This window comes from Monodon monoceros, unplaced genomic scaffold (assembly GCF_005190385.1).
Source record: "Monodon monoceros isolate NGI ecotype Baffin Bay Population unplaced genomic scaffold, NGI_Narwhal_1 Super_Scaffold_2, whole genome shotgun sequence".
NCBI lineage: Eukaryota > Metazoa > Chordata > Mammalia > Artiodactyla > Monodontidae > Monodon > Monodon monoceros.
The window spans coordinates 61,176,082-61,195,855 of record NW_021703776.1 but is presented as its reverse complement, the minus strand read 5'-3'; the positions used below and the strand labels follow the sequence as shown (position 1 = coordinate 61,195,855).

The following is a 19,774-nucleotide window of genomic DNA, read 5'->3' as shown; positions in this document are numbered from 1 at the left end:
TAACATAACAAATGTAGAGAAGAAATGCCATAGCGAAAGGGCTATTATCCATTAACAGAAACATTTATGTCATAGTCAACTGTCAATCATTATTTTCTAATAAAAGATGGTTTCATTAAGTTTAATAAGTATGAACTGTACATTTTGGGATGATCATTGGCTCTTCAATATTATTTTCAAACAAGAATGTCCTTCTTAAGCTAATAAATGATTATCTCACACTATTAAAAATCTAGTTGATTCATCAATCTGTCTTCACACACATCTATGGGGGGGGATAAAGTTACCTTTAGAATGGAAATTTGGGAAAAATCCTTCTCTTCAAAATATGCATGCGTAATGAGTTGAAGTTTTGCTTGAAGTAAGCCATAGAGAGGCTTAAAGAAAAAGAGAAATTACCATTAGTTTGATAATAGTAAAAAAAAACAAACACCCCATGACTTTTTAACTTGAAAAGACTGAGAAGGAAAAAGTTACTGACAGCTTTAGTATCTTATTATTCACAGCTGAACGTAAGTCACTGTTCTAGCTCCTGGACTGCAGCTGCAGTGCCTGACCCACTCAGAGCACCGGGGCTGAGAGTAAGCACAGACCTCCTGGGTCTTGCTCCAGTCACTCAGCCACGTAACTCTGGGCACTTAACCTCTCCACGTCTGCTGACTGATGTGAATATGGGTATATGAAAAGACAGTACATCTTCTGGGGCTTTCTCATATTAAATAACACAGGTAAAAGCACTTTCTAGAGTATCTGGCATATAGAAAGCACTTAAATGCTAGTCACCATTATCATAAAATTTAAAACATATCGTAATCCTGCACACTGTTCTGCTAGCTTGTAGTAACGTTTAATCATCCTTATAGCACTAATTCTTATATTCAGTTGAACATTCATGATAAAATTTACTTTCATTTCCCCTTTCTTTGCCCTCTATAGAGGCTTAAAACAACTAGTCTGTGTCCTTTATAATATCCTATATAATATTCTTTTGTATATCTGAAAAAAGTTACTCCTTAATTCTTATTTCTCTATTTAAAACCTTCTTCCTCCCATTTCCATCTTTTTATGTTCTGTTCTAGATGTTTTCTGGTTTCTGTGTCCTTTTTAGGATGCAGAGACTAATGCTGAATATATACTCTAATTAGTTAAAACAAGTAATACTGGAATAGTTTTCTCCCCCAATATCCCAGTTAATATATCATTATTTCTATCTAAATATATTTTTATATATAGACTAAAATGCACTATGAACCACCAAACATTTTTGTGTGAGCTGGCTCTATCTGTCTGATAAAACTGGCTTTTCACCCCAATTTTATCACATAGCAGTTACATGTTCATGAGAGTTAGACATTTTTTCTCTGAGATATATCTTTATTTGTGAAATGAGAACAATAAATACTTAGATCTCTCTTCTTACGAGGATTAAAATGACAACTATGTCAAAAAAGTGCCTGGTATAGAATACTTGACATATAGGCACTTGATAAATGGCACTTATTATTATTATTACTGTTCTTTGAAGAATTAATTCAGGAAGCCTTTCAACATGTTGTGTTTATTCAATATCCAGCACTCCTATACTTTGGTCATCTGGTCCAGCATTAAAAAACAATAATTCACTAATGTATATTTTTTCAGGCTACGCTTCTAGAAACTGTGTACAGGAATAATCAGGTTAGCAATTTACCAATTTTCTGATATTGAAGTCTTTTATAACCATTCCTTTTCTAGGAGACTATTTTTGCCCTATATTTAAAATCACTTGGGACTTCCCTGGTGGTGCAGTGGTTAAGAATCCGCCCCCTATGCAGGGGACATGGGTTCAAGCCCTGGTCCGGGAAGATCCCATATGCCGCAGAGCAACTAAGCCCACGCACACAACTACTGAGCCTGTGCTCTAGAGCCCGCAAGCCACAACTACTGAGCCCGCGCGCCTAGAGCCTGTGCTCTGCAACAAGAGAAGCCACTGCAATGAGAAGCCCGTGCACCGCAAGGAAGAGCAGCCCCCGCTTGCTGCAAACTAGAGAAAGCCCGCGTGCAGCAAAGAAGACCCAACGCAGCCAAAAAACAAAAAAATTACTATCTTGGAACAAATATCCTGATCCTCAAAATCTTATTAGTAAGGTCCATAGTACTAAATTATTCTCACTCAGGTTTTTTTTTTAAAGCTTGGTACTAAGCAAGCTACATTTAAATTGTCTGTGAATATAAGAAATTGGAACAACTGCAGAAGAAATAATTAAATAAAACCATAGTTTTCTTGGTGACTAGGCTAATGAAATATTCTGTTTTGCGTTAGGTTAACTGCAGACACATTTGTACTCAGTAATCATATAGATCTAAGATAATTAATATGATAGATATCTAGATACTTTTTCCCACAAACAGAAGTGGGGGGACTATATTTTACATGTAGAACTAGGCATCTGGTGTTACTGGTAAAGGTGTTATTAACCCATTAATAATACAAATGGGACATCACAAATGATTTAATAGAGATAGCTATGAAAAATAAGAAATGCTATATATTTTCTTTTGAAAACTAAAAAGTTAAAATGATTATAAACTTGCATCTGATCAACCTGTACAGAGAAGAAACAATTTTAAAGTGTTGTTATAGTACAATTCATTATGTCATTTCCTTTCCTCAAACATTTTCAGTCTTTTGTGTGTTTTTTTGGGGTTTTTTTTTTGCGGTATGCGGGCCTCTCACTGTTGTGGCCTCTCCGGTTGCAGAGCACAGGCTCCGGACGCACAGGCTCAGCGGCCATGGCTCACGGGCCCAGCCGCTCCACAGCATGTGGGATCTTCCCGGACCGGGGCACGAACCCGTGTCCCCTGCCTCGGCAGGCGGACTCTCAACCACTGCGCCACCAGGGAAGCCCACACATTTTCTGTTTTTAAAGAGCAAGCTAGGGATACAATTTTCCACTGCAAAGAGCCATGCACTTTTTTATCATCAATAAAATCTGAGTAATTATGATACTTTGAATTTTAGTAAAATATTACTTATCTACAGTCTCGAGAACAAAACAAAGCTGGATAAATTAAATATATCAGATGCCTCATTTTGCTCACATATCAACCTCCTTCCCCAAAACTGATCTATTAGATTTCCTCCCTCTTAACTAGTTTTGGGCAGAGGGGAAATGAGAGTGAACCTGCTGAAAGGCAAAGAGGAGATGCAAGAGCATCAACAATAAGCCTCTGACTAATTTTAATATATCACTGTTTTCATAAACCTCTCCTCATTCTAATAATGCTTTATCATCAAATAAAAACCTGCCATGAGTGTTTAACATTAACAGGTTATTTGGTCTCTTACCAGCTTGCTTAGAACACAGACACTTTTCTGAACGGTCTCTCTGGTGATATCTGCTTGCCGTACCTTCAATGCCTATTATAAACAAATAGTCATTATTAAAAATATTTCATGGACATATTTAAAAATAATTATTTTTCAATATAACACAGCAATCAGAAAAAGTATCTTACACTTAATTAAAAGCACTTATTGAGAATCTCAGAAGGTATTTATTGAATGAATAAGTGTCAGCCAGAGCACTCTGCCAGAATCTGGCAGGCAATGGGAACATAACAGTGAGAGACAATCTCTACTCTCAAGGAATTCAGTCTGGTGGAGATTACTTGATGTGTAAATAGCCACATCCATAATGCAAATCAGTCATCCCTGGTTCTGGTTTTAAAATGGACACCCCTTTCGGAGATTAATGTTTCTGATGAGAAAGGGACAGTTTAACAGCTTGTTTCTCCAGAGATGGAAGAATTGTCAGCAGTTTTGTTAAGCTGGTTATTCTACGTTACTGGAGTCTATCCTGGCACACCCGTATTGTATTGTAGCCCAGCCCTGAGCCGTAACTCAAGCCTCGGTGATTCTGAAGATGACTACATGAGATATCTGCAGTTCTCTGCTAGCAGGAAACAGGACTTGATCAACCTCAGGTAAGGCTGTGAGGGCAGTAAGAATGACTCTTCCCCCCTAGTGTACTGCCTGACGTCTCCTTGGATCTGTCCTGAGGACAATGGGGTCTCAGTGTCTTCAACTGCCTGAGGACTCGTCATTAGATTACATCAAGAGTAGAGCCTTTCCTCAATCTGTTTCTACCTCTTTACCTTGATTGGATTCATCCATCGGGTCTCAGCTTTGTTCAAAAGGAAAGGAAAGGCTTTCTCCTAGGCTCTAGGGCTCTCTGATATCTGGTTTATCTGTCTGGTTATCAGATGAGGTGAGAACAACCTGGAGAAATGGGCAACCCCAATATACTCTGGAGTGGGTCAGACTTAGGTGTCAGAGACAGGCAGTATGAAATGCCACTTAAAGGCTGTCTATGTAGAGCATGAGAACTGTTGTTAATGACAACAGCATCGGAGGAATAATTTTACTAGTGGTTATACAATTTACAGGGGATAAGAGGTAGTGAAAGGAACAGATTTCCAAGAAAGGCAGCAGCTCAATTCATCTCATCTAATAAGATGTAAGGTACATGAAGAAATCAAATGTGTAATTATTCGCAGGTTTCTTTATCTTTAAACTGTTATTCATTTGAACCACAAACATTTACTGGGTGTGTCCTATGTTCCAGGCCCTGTGCATGGAGGGTTATTTCACGGTAGTTAACTACTTTGGGTATGCTGGGATTTATTCGTGTTTACTTTTAAATGCTTGAGGGAAACACACACACACACACAGAGCAAATGTGGTAGAACATTAACAACTGGTGAATGTAGATGGTGGGTATACAGGTGTTTATTGTGCAATTCTTTTAATTTATCTGCGTGTTTGAAACATTCATTATAAAAGCTGAAAGAAAATTTTTAAAGACTTACTAAGTTAATTACCCACCTCAGGAAGCTTTTAAAACTTTGTAATTGCCTAGGATCTACTACCAGAGATTCTACTTCAGTCTGTAGAAGGAAAGGCCCGGCAAGTACACTTAAATTAAAAAAGAAAAGTCTCTGGGGCTTCCCTGGCAGTCCAGTGGTTGGGACTCTGTGCTTCCACTGCAGGAGGCACAGCTTCGATCCCTGGTCAGGGAACTAAGATCCCACATGCTGTGGCCAAAAAAAACCACAAAAGTCTCTTGGCCAAAAAAAAAAAAAAAAGAGTCTCCATGTAGTTCTGGTTAAAAACCATTGTTTTAGAGCAGCAGTTCATAGTCTTGCCTACATATTAGAATCACCCGGGGAACTTTTAATACTCCTGATGCCCAGAACGTTAAATCAGAATCTCTGGGGTTGGGACCTAGTCATCCCAAGTATCTAAAGCTCACCAGGTGATTCCAACGTGAAGCCGAGGTTGAAAAGCGCTCACTACTTCAGAGTATTAATCATTTCATAAGAGGAAAGAGATCTTTACTCAGAAAGGGTATCCCCACCACAAAAATAACGGTGCTGCACAGAAGCAAACCAGGAAAGGGGAAGCTACCCATCTTGATTTATTTAAATTTATTAATTAGAGATATTATAGTAAGTTAGGCATTAAGCGGGAAGGTAAGTTTAAGAATGATCAAAATCTTAGTTATATATAATTAAGATAACTTGCAAGTAGTTTGCAGCTACTATAAGTACTTTCCATTACTTCTAGAATGTTCCTTAAAAAAAAAAATACAACACTCATTACCATTCCATTTTTTAAAGTTACATACCAAACACTAGAAATAGAAAACTCAAGGACACCATGAAATTGACATACAGTATTTTGAAGACAAATGGATAATTTTGGTATCAATATCTAAAAACAATGTACAAAATATTATACAATACAAATATAATTAGTCGCCAATGTCAACTTAGAAAAACATTCATGTGAATTAAACTGGTACTATAGAGAAAAGAGCTACATGGTTTATAAAAATTTAAAACAATATCATAGGTACCACATGAAACATAAAGATTATGTACTTCCCCAAATTCTACATCTTAAGTGGCCAACAATTAAACAATTTTTTAGTGTTTTTTGGTGTTATTCATTTTAACTGTACCTTGGCTTCAATTTGTCGATAGCAAGAGATACCATATACAGTGGCTCCATTTCCATTTCTGGGTGGCAAGTGAAAAAACACAGTATCTAAGAGATATACAGAAAAAGGTAAATATCAAAGTGGACTACCCATATTAATAATGAACTTTGACGTTATTATAATGCAGTCACTTAAAAACGATGAGGTAACAAGGAACCCATGTCAGACTTATTTCTAGCATCACAACCACTGGTTTCTTAGAATTCCTCTCACTGCCTTCCAGTGTACACGCATGACAAAAAGCCTAAGAGGCTGAATCATAACAGGTCGAATTGAGACTACAATCACTTTTCTCAGAAAATACTTTATTATACAGGATTATTCCAGATAAAAAGAAAGTAAAGAATCATACAGGGAATTCTCTGATGGTCCAGTGGTTAAGACTCTGCTCTCTCACTGCTAAGGGCCTGGGTTCTACCCCTGGTCGGGGAACTAAGATCCCATAAGCCGCATGGCCAAAAACAAGAAACAAGAAAAAAAAAAAGTTTATCCTTAGGGACTTCCTTGGTGGTGCAGTGGTTAAGAAACTGCCTACCAATGCAGGGGACATGGGTTTGAGCCCTGGTCCAGGAATGATCCCACATGCCACGGAGCAACTAAGCTCATGTGCCACAACTACTGAGCCTGAGCTCTAGAGCCCGCGAGGCATAACTACTGAGCCCACATGCCACAACTACTGAAGCCCGCGCACCTAGAGCCTATGCTCTGCAACAGGAGAAGCCACCGCAATGAGAAGCCCGCACACCGCAATGAAGAGTAGACCCCGCTCGCCGCAACTAGAGAAAGCCCACACGCGGCAATGAAGACCCAATGCAGCCAAAAACAAACAAACAAATAAATATATATATATATATATATATATAAAGAATCATACAAACCAAAGGCAACACATAAATTTTGAATAGCTCCAAGAAATTCTTGGGACAATTGGGGAAATTTGAACATAGATTAGATATGCGATGGTATTATAGAATTACTGTTAAATCTCTTAGCTGTGGTAAAAGAATCGAAAGTCATCCCGGGGAATGATCTTATTTTTACAAGATGCAGGCTGAAGTATTTAAAGTGTCATGATGTTTGCAACTGACTTTCAAATAGTATAGGCAAAACTGTACACATATATAAAGAAAGTTTGTGGAATATTTACTATTCTTCCAACTTTTCTGTATGTTTAAAAGCTTTCATGATAAAAAGATTAAAAAAAGAAGACTTGTGAGGTTAAAAGTACAGCATTTTAATTTTGTTAGGGACTTCCCTGGTGGCGCAGTAGTTAAAAATCCACCTGCCAATACACGTGTTCGAGTCCTTGTCTGGGAAAATCCCACATGCCGTGGAGCAACTAAAGCCGTGCGCTACGACTACTGAGCCTGCGGTCTAGAGCCCGTAAGCCACAACTACTGAAGCCCGCGCACCTAGAGCCCGTGCTCTGCAACAAGAGAAACCAGGGCAATGAGAAGCCCACGCACCGCAACGAAGAGTAGCCCCCTCTCTCTGCAACTAGAGAAAGCCTGCGCACAACAACGTGGACCCAATGCAGCAAAAAATAAACTTTAAAAATTAACTTTATGTTAAACTGCAGAGTAATATTTGCTTCATTTCATACAAAAATTAGTAAATATTAGAAAAATAAGTAGCCAAACCAAGTTTAATCTTGTGTCTTGGTAGAGCCTCTAATACCATGATAAAGTATAGTATATTTATTTCTTCATTAAGCCATTCAAAGCACTCATCTATACGGTGATAGGAGACTCAGTACTAACTTCACAACATTGCTTTCCTTGAGGGTGTTAACATGCTCCCCACGCATGCAAGCCAACTTTTAAGCAGAGCACTGTGATGGCAGTGCTCCAGAGGTGGAGAAGCAATCCCAGCTGTTTTCAGGTGGGCACTAGAGGACGAAGCTAGAGTTCCAATCAATCTGCAGCTGGTGCAGGTAAAGCTCCTTAGTTTGTCTCTGAAAGGAGTCTGAAGTTTAAATGCAGAAAGTGCTACCAGTAGCAGATGTCCTAATATGGCTAATTACTTACTTTGGCCAGAGCTCTTGGCAAAGGAGTGGCCAGTGTCCACCAACCATTACCAATATAAGCCTGGCACTTCTCTGCAGATCCTCTAGTATATGACTAACTAGTCATCTCCAAAGAAGCATTTAAATATTTTATGAACAGTCACAATAGGCCAAAGGTCTTTCATTACCAAAGTACTCAGACTCGTGGCAAATTTTTTAAAAAGCCACCTACTGATTGCTCCACTGTCTGTTTACATACCTTCTTGGTAGTTGTGTGCGCCATCTGGTAAGGCAAGGAAGGGCAAATACTTCCATTCTTCAGGTAGAGTGTGACTGTCATGTCCATCTCCTGGAATCAGGGGCGGGTAAGAGAATTCAACCTAAAATGGTAAGGAATGTTAGCCAACAGGTTGATGATTAAAGGGAGCATTATATCCTGGCAGACAAAAATGCTTTCAAATTCTGAATGACAGAACTAAGGATAAGCCACACTTCTTGATGCCATTTTCAGCAAATCTATGGTATAGAAGAGGAAAAAGAAAAAGGGAGGAAAGCCACGGAGCAACTAAGCCCGTGTGCCACAAATACTGAGCCCGCGTGCTGCAACTACTGAAGCCCGCGCACCTAGAGCCCGTGCTCCGCAACAAGAGGAGCCACTGCAATGAGAAGCCCGTGCACCACAACGAAGAGTAGCCCCTGCTCGCCACAACTAGAGAAAGCGCATGAGCAGCAATGAAGACCCAACACAGCCATAAATAAATAGATACATAAAGTTTAAGAAAAAAACCCTAGAAAAAAAAGAAAAAATGAGGAAAAAAAATTAGTAAGCCTTTTCCCCCTTTTTTATTTAAAGGAGTTTAACTTTGATGTGCACAAGGGTAGTGGGTAGTGGTGGTGGTGACTGGATTGGAGATGTACATGTGGGAGCTGTTATCAAATAGACGGTAACTGAAGACATGGAGCCCTGAGAAAAACCAATATCCTCCTGAACTGAGCAGGAGAGATCGAACAAAGGAGCCTAAGAAGTTGGGCCAAGTTCTAGATTTGCTTCCCATCAATTGGCTCCCTTGCTTCCAATACTTGAAGCTTTGAGTCTATGGTTTCGATGGGTTGTTAGGGAGGTGAATGGGCATTAACCACCACTTCAGGTTATTTTTTTCCCAAGACTGAGAAGTGATCAATGAAGTCTCTCTAATACTGTTTGTCTTGTAGAAATAACAAAGTTTTTAGTATAAGCCCACGGTTTCTGGCGTTCCCTAGGTTTACTAACATTTTCCCTTTGCTTATGGGGTTTCTTTTGTTGTTATTTCAATGAGACTTTTGGAGAGGAAGGCAGAATTAAATGCTGAGGACTTGGGTTATCATACTGATGTAAGTTCTAAGTGTCTTATGTTTAATTTTCTTTCAAAGTATATTTAAGCAGGAATTTGCACTGCATTAGTAATAAATACACTGAAGTTGGAAAAACATAGGGATAAGAATCACTTTTAGATTCCATCTTTAATGTGGAAAGACATGATGGCTCATTTCCCCACATCTCAAGGTAATCAAGGTGCCACTAGTCACATGAGAGCCGATTATAAAAGGACTTTAATAATGATTATTTTTAACAGGTGATCTAGTTCTATATTGAAAATGTTTAAATTTCCCTGTGCCCACCTCCAGAAGCAATCAACATTTCAGTTTGAAAGGATCAGTTACTTAACATCAATTAACTGAAGGCTGGGCATAAATAATCTCAAGCTACATTTCACATTTCTCTGTATCTTCTCTATGATACCAGTTTTATATTGGCTAATCTTAAAAGTGTAAGGGAAGGCAAGGTGTGCCATAGAGGGAAAGACATAAATTCAAAGCCGATGCTATGAAGCTGGTAGTTACAGAGCTAAAAAAAAATTCCCAACTCAGAATTCTTACTTTAACAGGGGAAAAAAAAGAAACAAGAAAATTATTGTATTTTATGTAAACACTGAAGTCCAATATATAACACCTAAGAAGTATTGATAATTATCACAAAATAATTTCTTTTGGAAAACCACTAATTTTTATGTACAGTATTTATTTTAAAAGTATTTAGTATGGAATAAACATGCTTCTAAATAAATATAAACATAATGGACTCAAATTCTCACAAATACTTCATGAAGTATGTTGCTCTTTAGGATCCAAAAAGTTTGCCAACTAAAACTTATCACTTGCAATCTGCCTCTACAAGGATTAGGTCACTAGCCACTGCAGCCACTGACCTTCAACACACCCTGAAAGGAGTTCAGGGAGGAGATCAGGAATGAGGCACTCTGTGCTCTGGGAAAAACTGGCAGAACGGGCCTTCAGATAGTTAGATCTTTTCAGAAGATTTGAGCCCAATTTCTTGCATCTTCTCATATCTAGAAAAGCACTAAAATCATTAACGGAGACATCTGCTCCTCGTGACTAGCAGCAACCCTCTGCCAAAATGTGTGCTTGATTGCACACATCCCCCTTCACCAACTCACACGTATACTGGGACTTCCATGGTGGTACAGCGGTTAAGAATTTGCCTTCAGGGCTTCCCTGGTGGCGCAGTGGTTAGGAATCTGCCTGCCAATGCAGGGGACACGGGTTCGAGCCCTGGTCCGGAAGGATCCCACATGCCGCAGAGCAACTAAGCCCGTGCGCCACAACTACTGAGCCTGCACTCTGGAGCCCGTGTCCCACAACTGCTGAGGCCTGTGCACCTAGAGCCCATACTCTGCAGGGAGAGAGGCCACCGCAATGAGAAGCCCGCTTGCCGCAACTAGAGAAAGCCCATGGGCAGCAACGAGGACCCAATGCAGCCAAAAGTAAAATAAATAAATAAAATAATAATAATAATAGATTTAGGGTATTTCCTTAAAAAAAAGAATCTACCTTCCAATGCAGGCAATGCAGGTTCGGTCCCTGGTTGGGGAACTAAGATCCCACATGTTGAGGGGCAACTAAGCCTGTGTGCCACAACTACTGAGCCCACACGCCGCAACGAAGAGCCCGCACACCACAACGAAGACCCAGTGCAGCCATAAATAAACAAACAAACAAAATCTCCATAAAAAAAAAAAATCACAGGTATACTAACCTCTCCTGCTACTTCTTCAGAGCAGTTCCTCAGAGGTTTCTGAGAGGCTGTCTCCTGGGCTATAGTCCTCATTTTGCCCCAAATAAAACTTAACTCACAACTCTCACGTTGTGTGGGGTTTTTTTTTGTATTCATTTGACAAGTTTAATCTAGAAAATTCCAAAATAAAGTAGTATGACAATGCTCAACCTCTCATTTAATATTTATTTATTTATTTTGGCTGCGCCAGGTCTTAGTTGCAGCAGGTGGGATCTTCATTGGGGCATGCGGACTTCTTAGTTGCAGCACGTGAACTCTTAGTTGCGGCATGCGTGTGGGATCTAGTTCCTCAATCAGGGCTCAAACCCAGGCCCCCTGCATTGGGAGCGCGGAGTCTTACCCACTGGACCACCAGGGAAGTCCCTCAATCTCTTATTTAAACATGGAAATGCAATTTGAAATAATAAAGTTTTTACTCATGTATTGAAAAACATGAAAAAGATTATTCATATTTTGTGTTGACAAGAGTATGGGGCTTGGCTGTGGGACTGTAAATTGGTACAGCAGTTTGGATGACTATTTGGCAGTACTATCAAATCAACAATACACTGACTCAGAAATTTCAGTTTTAGGAATTTATCCCACGAATACACAGATATTCACACAGATAAGTACAAAAATACTCACAGAAACATGACTTATTGAAGCATAAAAATCGGAAACCTAAATATTCATCAGAAGATTGGTCAAATAAATTTTACATCACTTCTATCCAGCTGTAAAAAAGAATTGTAGATTTATAATATATTGATAAAGCAAGATAGGTATGGTATACTATATAGTAGGTAAAATAAGAGCCCTCCAGACATGTCCATCTCCTAATCCCTAGAATCTGTCAATGTTACCTTACAATGCAAAAGGACATTGCACATAAGATTATCTCCAGATGGGGATTATCCAGGCGGTCCCAATGTAATCACAAGGGTCCTTATAAGAGAGAGGCAGAAGAGACAGAGTCAGAGATATTTGAAGATGCTATGCTTCAAGATGCTTTGAAGATGGAGGAAGGGACCATGAGCTAAGGAATGCAGGCGACCTCTAGAAGCTGGAAAAGGCAAGAAAACCGATTCTCCCTTAGAGCATCCTGAAGAAACGCAGAGCTGCCAACACCTTGATTTTAGCCTAGTGAAACCCATTTCTGACTTCCAGAATGCTAATAAATTTGTGTTGTTTTAAGTGTGTTGTTTGTGGTAACAGAAGCAATAGAAAATTAATATATACTGTTAAATTTAAAAAGCAAGCAGGATATCAGTAAATATAGTATAATCCTACTTATACTGTGATTCCATTTATGCTAACAATTATACATCTTTGTAAATGGATTAAAAAACATGCTTGAAAAAACCTTTAATAGAGGTTTTATCTCTGGAGAGGTGAAAAGAGTTGAGGATTGGAGCTAAAGGAATATTCTTGTTAATTTTTTTCCATCTTTTTTTTTTTAATTTCAAACTTACAGAAAATTTGAAAGAATTCAAAAATCTTGTAACTTTCATCTATATTCACAAACTGCTAATTTTTTGGCCATATGTACTTTGTGTTGCACGTGTATACAAATACTTTCTAAACCATTTGACAATAAGTTGAAGATATTATCATTTACTTTTAAGTAAACTGGTATTTATTTTTAAATGACTGCTTTTTAAAAATTAATTAATTAATTAATTTACTTTTGGCTGTGCTGGGTCTTCGTTGCTGTGCGCAGGCTTTCTCTAGCTGTGGTGAGCGCACGGGCTTCAGTAGTTGTGGTGGCTTAGGTGCTCTGCAGCATGTGGGATCTTCCCACATGTGGATTCTTAACCACTGTGCCACCAGGGAAGTCCCTAAATGATTGCTTAAAAAAAAAATTTTTTTTTGACGTGGACAATTTTTAAAGTCTTTATTGAATTTGTTATAATATTGCTTCTGTTTTATGTTTTGGTCTTTTGGCCGCGAGGCATGTGGGATCTTAGCTCGGACCAGGGATGGAGCCAACCTGCAGCCCCTGCGAAATCTTAACCACTGGACTGCCAGGGAAGTCCCTAAATGACTGCTTTTAGAATAATTTTTAAAAAAGCAAATGATAACCACAAGCAGTTCCTAACTTCTGAAGGAACTATTTCCATCCTATCCTTTTGGAGGCAAAGGGACATGGAGAGATCTATTTCCTTTTCGGAAGATTTAGTTATCAAAGGCCAGAGTCTAATATCTGATGCTATGTTATGTTCAATATATGATCCTGATTCTATTAAAGGAAGATCTGTTTTGAGTGACTCTAGTTTGAACTTAAAATGCAATCAGCTCATAAAATTGTTATAAATATAAGTGTAGATACTACATATGTTTGAAGAATTCCATTGGGTAAAATAAGGCGGCTTTAGACTGACTTGCATCCAGAATACTTGTAACATTGATTCTTCAGGAAAATGTATTCAGAATTTCAAACACCTAACTTTTTTGTGACACAACCATTTCATAAATTGTACACTGCCTATATTGTGTTGGCAACTTTCTAGAATTCTTCTGCTAGTTTATTTGCTACAAACAAATCCTTGCATTTGGAGACTGCTAAACTTGCTAATCAAATTTACAATAGTCCACACAAACTCCTTTCTGCGTCTACACACATACAACAATTTCTATGGCTATATGGTGTTGTTTCATTATTTAATCAATCCTTTATTGTTGAATATTTTAAGTTTTTTAAAATTATTATAAGCTATTCGGTACAGTTAAATGTGATGTAATAAAAAAAAAATAGATTTTTATTTGGTCTTTGTCCCTGGTCCTGATCCAAAGTTCCTAAAACCCTTGGAATTTCCTAAGAGATAGGAGCAGCCTTTGTTACTCATAATAAGATGCTTTCAACCATACCTAGGTTCATGCTAATGAGGGGACTCTCGGTGGGCATGGGCTAAATGGCTCCAGGATGGGGCCTGGTCACCAGAACCATCAAGCCTTGATTTGAAGCTAGGAACTTTCAGCGCCACACCTAAACCTCTGGGGAGGGGAGAGGGGCTAGAGATTGCGTTCAATCACCAATGGCTAAAGATTTAATACGTTATGCTTATGTAATAAAACCTCCATAAAATCCCCAAATGATGAGGTTCAGCGAGCTTCCCAGTTGGTAAAGACACTGAGGTGCTGGGAGGATGCTGTGCCCAGGGACGGCATGGAAGTTGCATATCCCTTCCCACATACTTTTTGTCCTATGAATCTCTTCCATTTGGCTATTCCAGAGTAGTAGCCTTTAATAAACCAGTAAAGGTAAGCAGTGTTTTCCTGAGTTTTACGAGTTGTTCTAGGAAATTTTAGAACCTGAGGGGTAGACACATAGCGTAGAATAGAACTGAATTGTAGGATATCTGGTCAGTGTGTGGAGAAAAACAAAATAACAATGAATCTGTTATCTCCCAATTAATGGGATTTATAAACCTTAAGTTGTACATTCTTCATATTTTGAATACAGACTCAACACTCTATATGCCCCTTTTCAATATGTCCAAAATAATCCAGACAGACACACAATTCACGGCACATAGGTTTAAGAGGAATTCTCTTGGAGGTTACCTGAGAGTCTTATATAATACTCAGTTGAATCAAAACGCAATTTAAACAATAATGCCAATAAAACTAAGCAGTACCACAGAAAGTAAAGGTAGGTATAGCAGGCTGCCTCACTGTCCAACTCTAAGAGAAACCACCAACACTGCAGTTTACAAGAAGGGCTCTCCCTGGGGCTATGCTGTGCAGGGTCTGCATACTGTACAGGGTATAGCCCTCAGTATATATGAAAAATCACTGACAAAACCCAAAGTAAACCTTCAGAGATAAGCAACATTTAGAATGATTATCATCCAGTGAGGTTACTATTTTACCGTGAAAGTTCACAGCCCCAAATCTAAGTTAAATTTGGGGAGCAAAGATGGTATCTGGGAGGGCATTAGCACAGAAAATATATAACAGATACATCAAATGTTCCCCTATGATTAACTCACACAAATTTTAAGCAGCTCTCTCTCTCTCTCTCTCTCTTTTTTTTTGCGGTACGCGGGCCTCTCACTGTTGTGGCCTCTCCCGTTGCGGAGCACAGGCTCCGGACGCGCAGGCTCAGCGGCCATGGCTCACGGGCCCAGCCGCTCCGCGGCATGTGGGATCTTCCCGGACCGGGGCACGAACCCGTGTCTCCTACATCGGCAGGCGGACTCTCAACCACTGTGCCACCAGGGAAGCCCTAAGTAGCTCTCTTTTTATGTCAACCAACACTCATATGGGTAAAATCTATTTTGATCTCAATTAGTAGTAATAATTTACATAACTACAAAAGAAGATAAGAGGAGGGAAAAAGAAGACAATGGCTGATTGCTAACAAGGGAAAGTGGAATAAAGATGCTCTAATCACAAGGAATAAAAGGCAATTTTTCTTAATGCTAAATGAACTATGTAAGAAATGGTGACATATATATATATATATTTTTTTTTAAATTTTTGGGTCTTCGCTACTGTGCATCGGCTTCCTCTAGTTGTGGAGAGCAGGGGCTACTCTTTGTTGTGGTGTGCAGGCTACTCAGTGTGGTGGCTTCTCTTGTTGCAGAGCACGGGCTCTCGGTGCGTGGACTTCAGTAGTTGTGGCTCTTGGGCTTAGTTGCTCTGCGGCATGTGGGATCTTCCCGGACTAGGGCTTGAACCCATGTCCCCTGCATTGGCAGGTGGACTCCCAACCACTGCGCCACTAGGTAAATCCTGTGACGTATGTTTACCCTCCAGGAATGGTAAAAATTACAACCCCTTTCCACAGTTCACAAGTCAAACTGGGGTGCTCTAATCAGATTCCATCTACTTTGTCTTCAGAAGCAAAAGACTGAAAAGACAACAATGAAAAACTACAAAAACAAAACAATTAACATAGTGTCCTGGTGTGGACTTTGGGTACTTCAAAAATATCCTTTGGGGCTTCCCTGGTGGCGCGGTGGTTGAGACTCTGCCTGCCGATGCAGGGGACACGGGTTCGTGCCCCGGTCCGGGAGGATCCCACATGCCACGGAGCAGCTGGGCCTGTGAGCCATGGCCGCTGAGCCTGTGCGTCCGGAGCCTGTGCTCCGCAACGGGAGAGGCCACAACAGTGAGAGGCCCGCGTACCGCAAAAAAAAAAAAAAAAAAATCCTTTGTTCACTAACAATCCACTCCACTGTCAAGAGAACCATAAAAGCCACAATGCTAAACAGCACACAAATTAAACACATCCTTGGACCCCACAGATATGGCTACAACAGGGCTTACTAAGGGAAGGAGAGGGCTTCCTGAAATTCTGAAGCAACTGCTCCACCTCCGCTCCCTTCCTAAGTACCTCAGGGATTTTACCTCCTCTATCAGAAGCACTTGTTTTCTTAACAGTCAGAACATTTTAGGCACCAAGGCTCTGTCATGATGTTTTTCAATTTAAATGAAACTTTGGACGTAGAAGACACATCTTCTCTGAGTTATATTTTCCCTCACAAATTTCTTGACGATTCAATACTAGAAAAGAAATGGCACTCTTCCTCATTAGTCTCTTACAAAGTTGGCAGAGCTGAAATTACAAAGGGATATTAGGAATACTGTATATAAAGTTCCTCTAATACAGGAGAGCTAGGAAGAGGATTTATAAAAAACATAGGGTGGAATGATAAAGACTGGTCTTCTGGATGAGATGATATAAATAGAACATTATTTATCCCTAGGCTATTGAGAATATATACAAAGATGATTATCAAAGCTACAAAAATTATTTTCTTGCAGGAAAAAAAAATTAGAAACTTCCTAACAAATGATTTAAATCAATTTGTTTTAGGGACTTCCCTGGTGGTCCAGTGGGTTCCCAATACAGGGGGCCCAGGTTCGATCCCTGGTCGGGGAACTAGATCCCACACGCATGCCGCAACTAAGAGTTCGCATGCCGCAACTAAGGAGTCCGCATGCCACAACTAAGACCCAGCACACCCAAAAAGAATCAATTTGTTTTAATGAACTATACCCTAGCAATCTTTTACACATCTATCTATCTATCTATCTATTTATTTATTTATTGCAGTACTCGGGCCTCTCACTGTTGTGGCCCCTCCCGTTGCGCAGCACGGGCTCCGGACGCGCAGGCTTAGCAGCCACGGCTCATGGGCCTAGCCGCTCTGCAGCACATGGGATATTCCTGGACCGGGGCACGAACCCGTGTCCCCTGCATCGGCAGATGGACTCTCAACCACTGCACCACCAGGGAAGCCCCATCAATTTATTTTTAATGTATTTATTTTTGGCTGCGTTGGGTCTTCATTGCTGCACGCAGGCTTTCTCTAGTTGCGGTGAGAGGGGGCTACTCTTCGTTGCGATGCATGGTCTTCTCATTGTGGTGGCTTCTCTTGCTGTGGAGCACGGGCTCTAGGCGAGTGGGCTTCAGTAGTTGTGGCTCGCGGGCTTAGTCGCTCTGCAGCATGTGGGATCTCCCCGGACCAGGGCTCGAACCCGTGTCCCCTGTGTTGGCAGATGGATTCTTAACCACTGCGCCACCAGGGAAATCCCACACATCAATTTATTTTTAATATTTCCATATTGAACTTTTACATGGCAAAAAAGATTCCAATTTCTGGGCATGCACCACACCCACAAAATAGAATCTAACAAATTACTAATATCACCTGTGAAAGCCATGGGGGCAGGAACAGGTTTCATTAACAACCAACCCTGCAGTGATTTCCTCATATATTAATAAATAGCTAGCATACCCTGTGATGAGTTGGATGAAGAAAACACAAGTGCAGAGGGCCATATTTCAAATCTAACTGGACACCCAAACATAGTTTATTCTGAAGTCAGACTTCTGACAATTTAATACCTAGAACACTGCCAACTAGGAACAAGTAAGAAAAGCATCTATCAGCCTAACCAGCTGTCATGCAGCCCTGGATAATATACTAAGGAGAAGTCTTTAGGTCTTCTTTCAAAACCCATGACTGAGTCATTTTATTTCATACACATTTAGTAGATGTGCCCTCCCAGTCCACTGAAGAAAAGAAGCAACATATGAGAAAGCAGGGAGGGGAAGCTGAAAACTACAACATTATGTTTCTGGTCAACACTGAGAAGTAACTGCTCACTGCTCTGTCATCTCCCTCTCTCTGACTGGCTATCAAAAGCCCAGCTGAGTCAGAGGCATGTGCAAATCACTCTATGTTAAAATAAACCGATAATGCCATAGTACAACGAGTGACATTTGTCATGAAGGCAGAATCATCCAGACTAACTTAAACTGTGTTCAGTATATGCTGCTACAAAATCTATTTAAACAAGATCCCCAGTTAAAAAAAAAAGAACGAAAAAAAAAGATGACTTAGTCTCCACACTTAGAAAAATGGTGCAAAGTCACAAGGATGTTCTTTGCTGCACTATTCAAAATAGCAAAAAATTGGAATGCCACCTAAGTGTCTAAAAAAGGAGGCCAGTTAAATAAAGATTTCTACAAAATACTATTGAGCTACTTTAAAAATGCTATAATTCAATACTTATCAAAATGGAAGGTATTAATGGTAAAATATTACATAAAAAAGGCAGGTCCTAAAATTTGTTTATAGTATGATACATTTTTGGAAAAAGTTATATATATTCATAAAAAATATTCCTCCAGGAATATTCAAGGCAGGTTTCTCTAGGATATAGGATTTTAAGTGCTGGTTTTCTTTTTTCTTTTCCTCTCTATATTTTCTGACTTTCTACCACAGTGAGTACATATTACTTCTGAAAAGAAATGTCATTTTTTGGGACTTCCCTGGTGGTGCAGTGGTTAAGAATCCGCCTGCCAATGCAGGGGACACGGGTTTGAGCCCTGCTCCAGGAAGATCCCACATGCCGGCGGAGCAACTAAGCCAGCAAGCCACAACTACTGAGCCCGCTTGCCACAACTACTGAAGCCCGCGCACCTAGAGCCCGTGCTCCACAACAAGAGAAGCCACCACAATGAGAAGCCCGTGCACCGCAATGAAGAGTAGCCCTGCTCGCCGCAACTAGAGAAAGCCCGTGCACAGCAATGAAGAACCAACGCAGCCAAAAATAAATAAATAAATTTATGGTTTTGAAGTCATTTTACAAAACAGCTGAAATATGATTTTAAAAATTGTCAAAAATATCAATTTAAATAACATCTTCTAAAAATATCCTAGGGAGAAACTGAGTTTTTAATCTGGTGGCATCTTTTTCTTTTGGCCGTCCTGCATGGTATGCAGGATCTTAGTTCACCATCGTGCCCCTTGCAGTGGAAGGAGGGAGTCCTAACCACTGGACTGCCAGGGAATTCCCTCTGATGGCACTGTAACCAAAGAATATAATAGGACCAGTTTTTCTCAAAATTATTAGGTAAGTAGGTCTTCATCTTCCTCTTGTAGTACCCATCCATGATAGACCAGGGCCCTTCTGCAGTCTCCCCTTGTCTAGCAAAATCCGTGCTCAGCAAAGGATCTGCACCACAATGATAACAAGGAGAAGGCTACCCATGATATGTATTTTACTGGGGATCAAAGACTTAAGGCAAAGAAAGAAATTTATGCCTGCTGTATAAAAAAATAAAATTAAAAGAAAAGAAATTTATGTACT

At 39.9% G+C, this 19,774-nt stretch overlaps 1 protein-coding gene across 4 annotated transcripts in view; it reads right to left on the bottom strand.

Moving 5' to 3' along the window:
• Positions 1-19,774, bottom strand: part of AVL9 (AVL9 cell migration associated) — a 75,997-nt gene that overhangs the window by 48,743 nt on the left and 7,480 nt on the right. For all 4 annotated transcript variants that reach the window (XM_029233381.1, XM_029233380.1, XM_029233382.1 and 1 more), the window contains exons 2-5: positions 8,309-8,429; positions 6,006-6,091; positions 3,329-3,400; positions 288-377 (exon numbers count right to left, since the gene is read on the bottom strand). In XM_029233381.1, the coding sequence (XP_029089214.1) occupies positions 288-377; positions 3,329-3,400; positions 6,006-6,091; positions 8,309-8,429 (369 nt within the window). The remainder of the gene's footprint in view (positions 1-287; positions 378-3,328; positions 3,401-6,005; positions 6,092-8,308; positions 8,430-19,774) is intronic.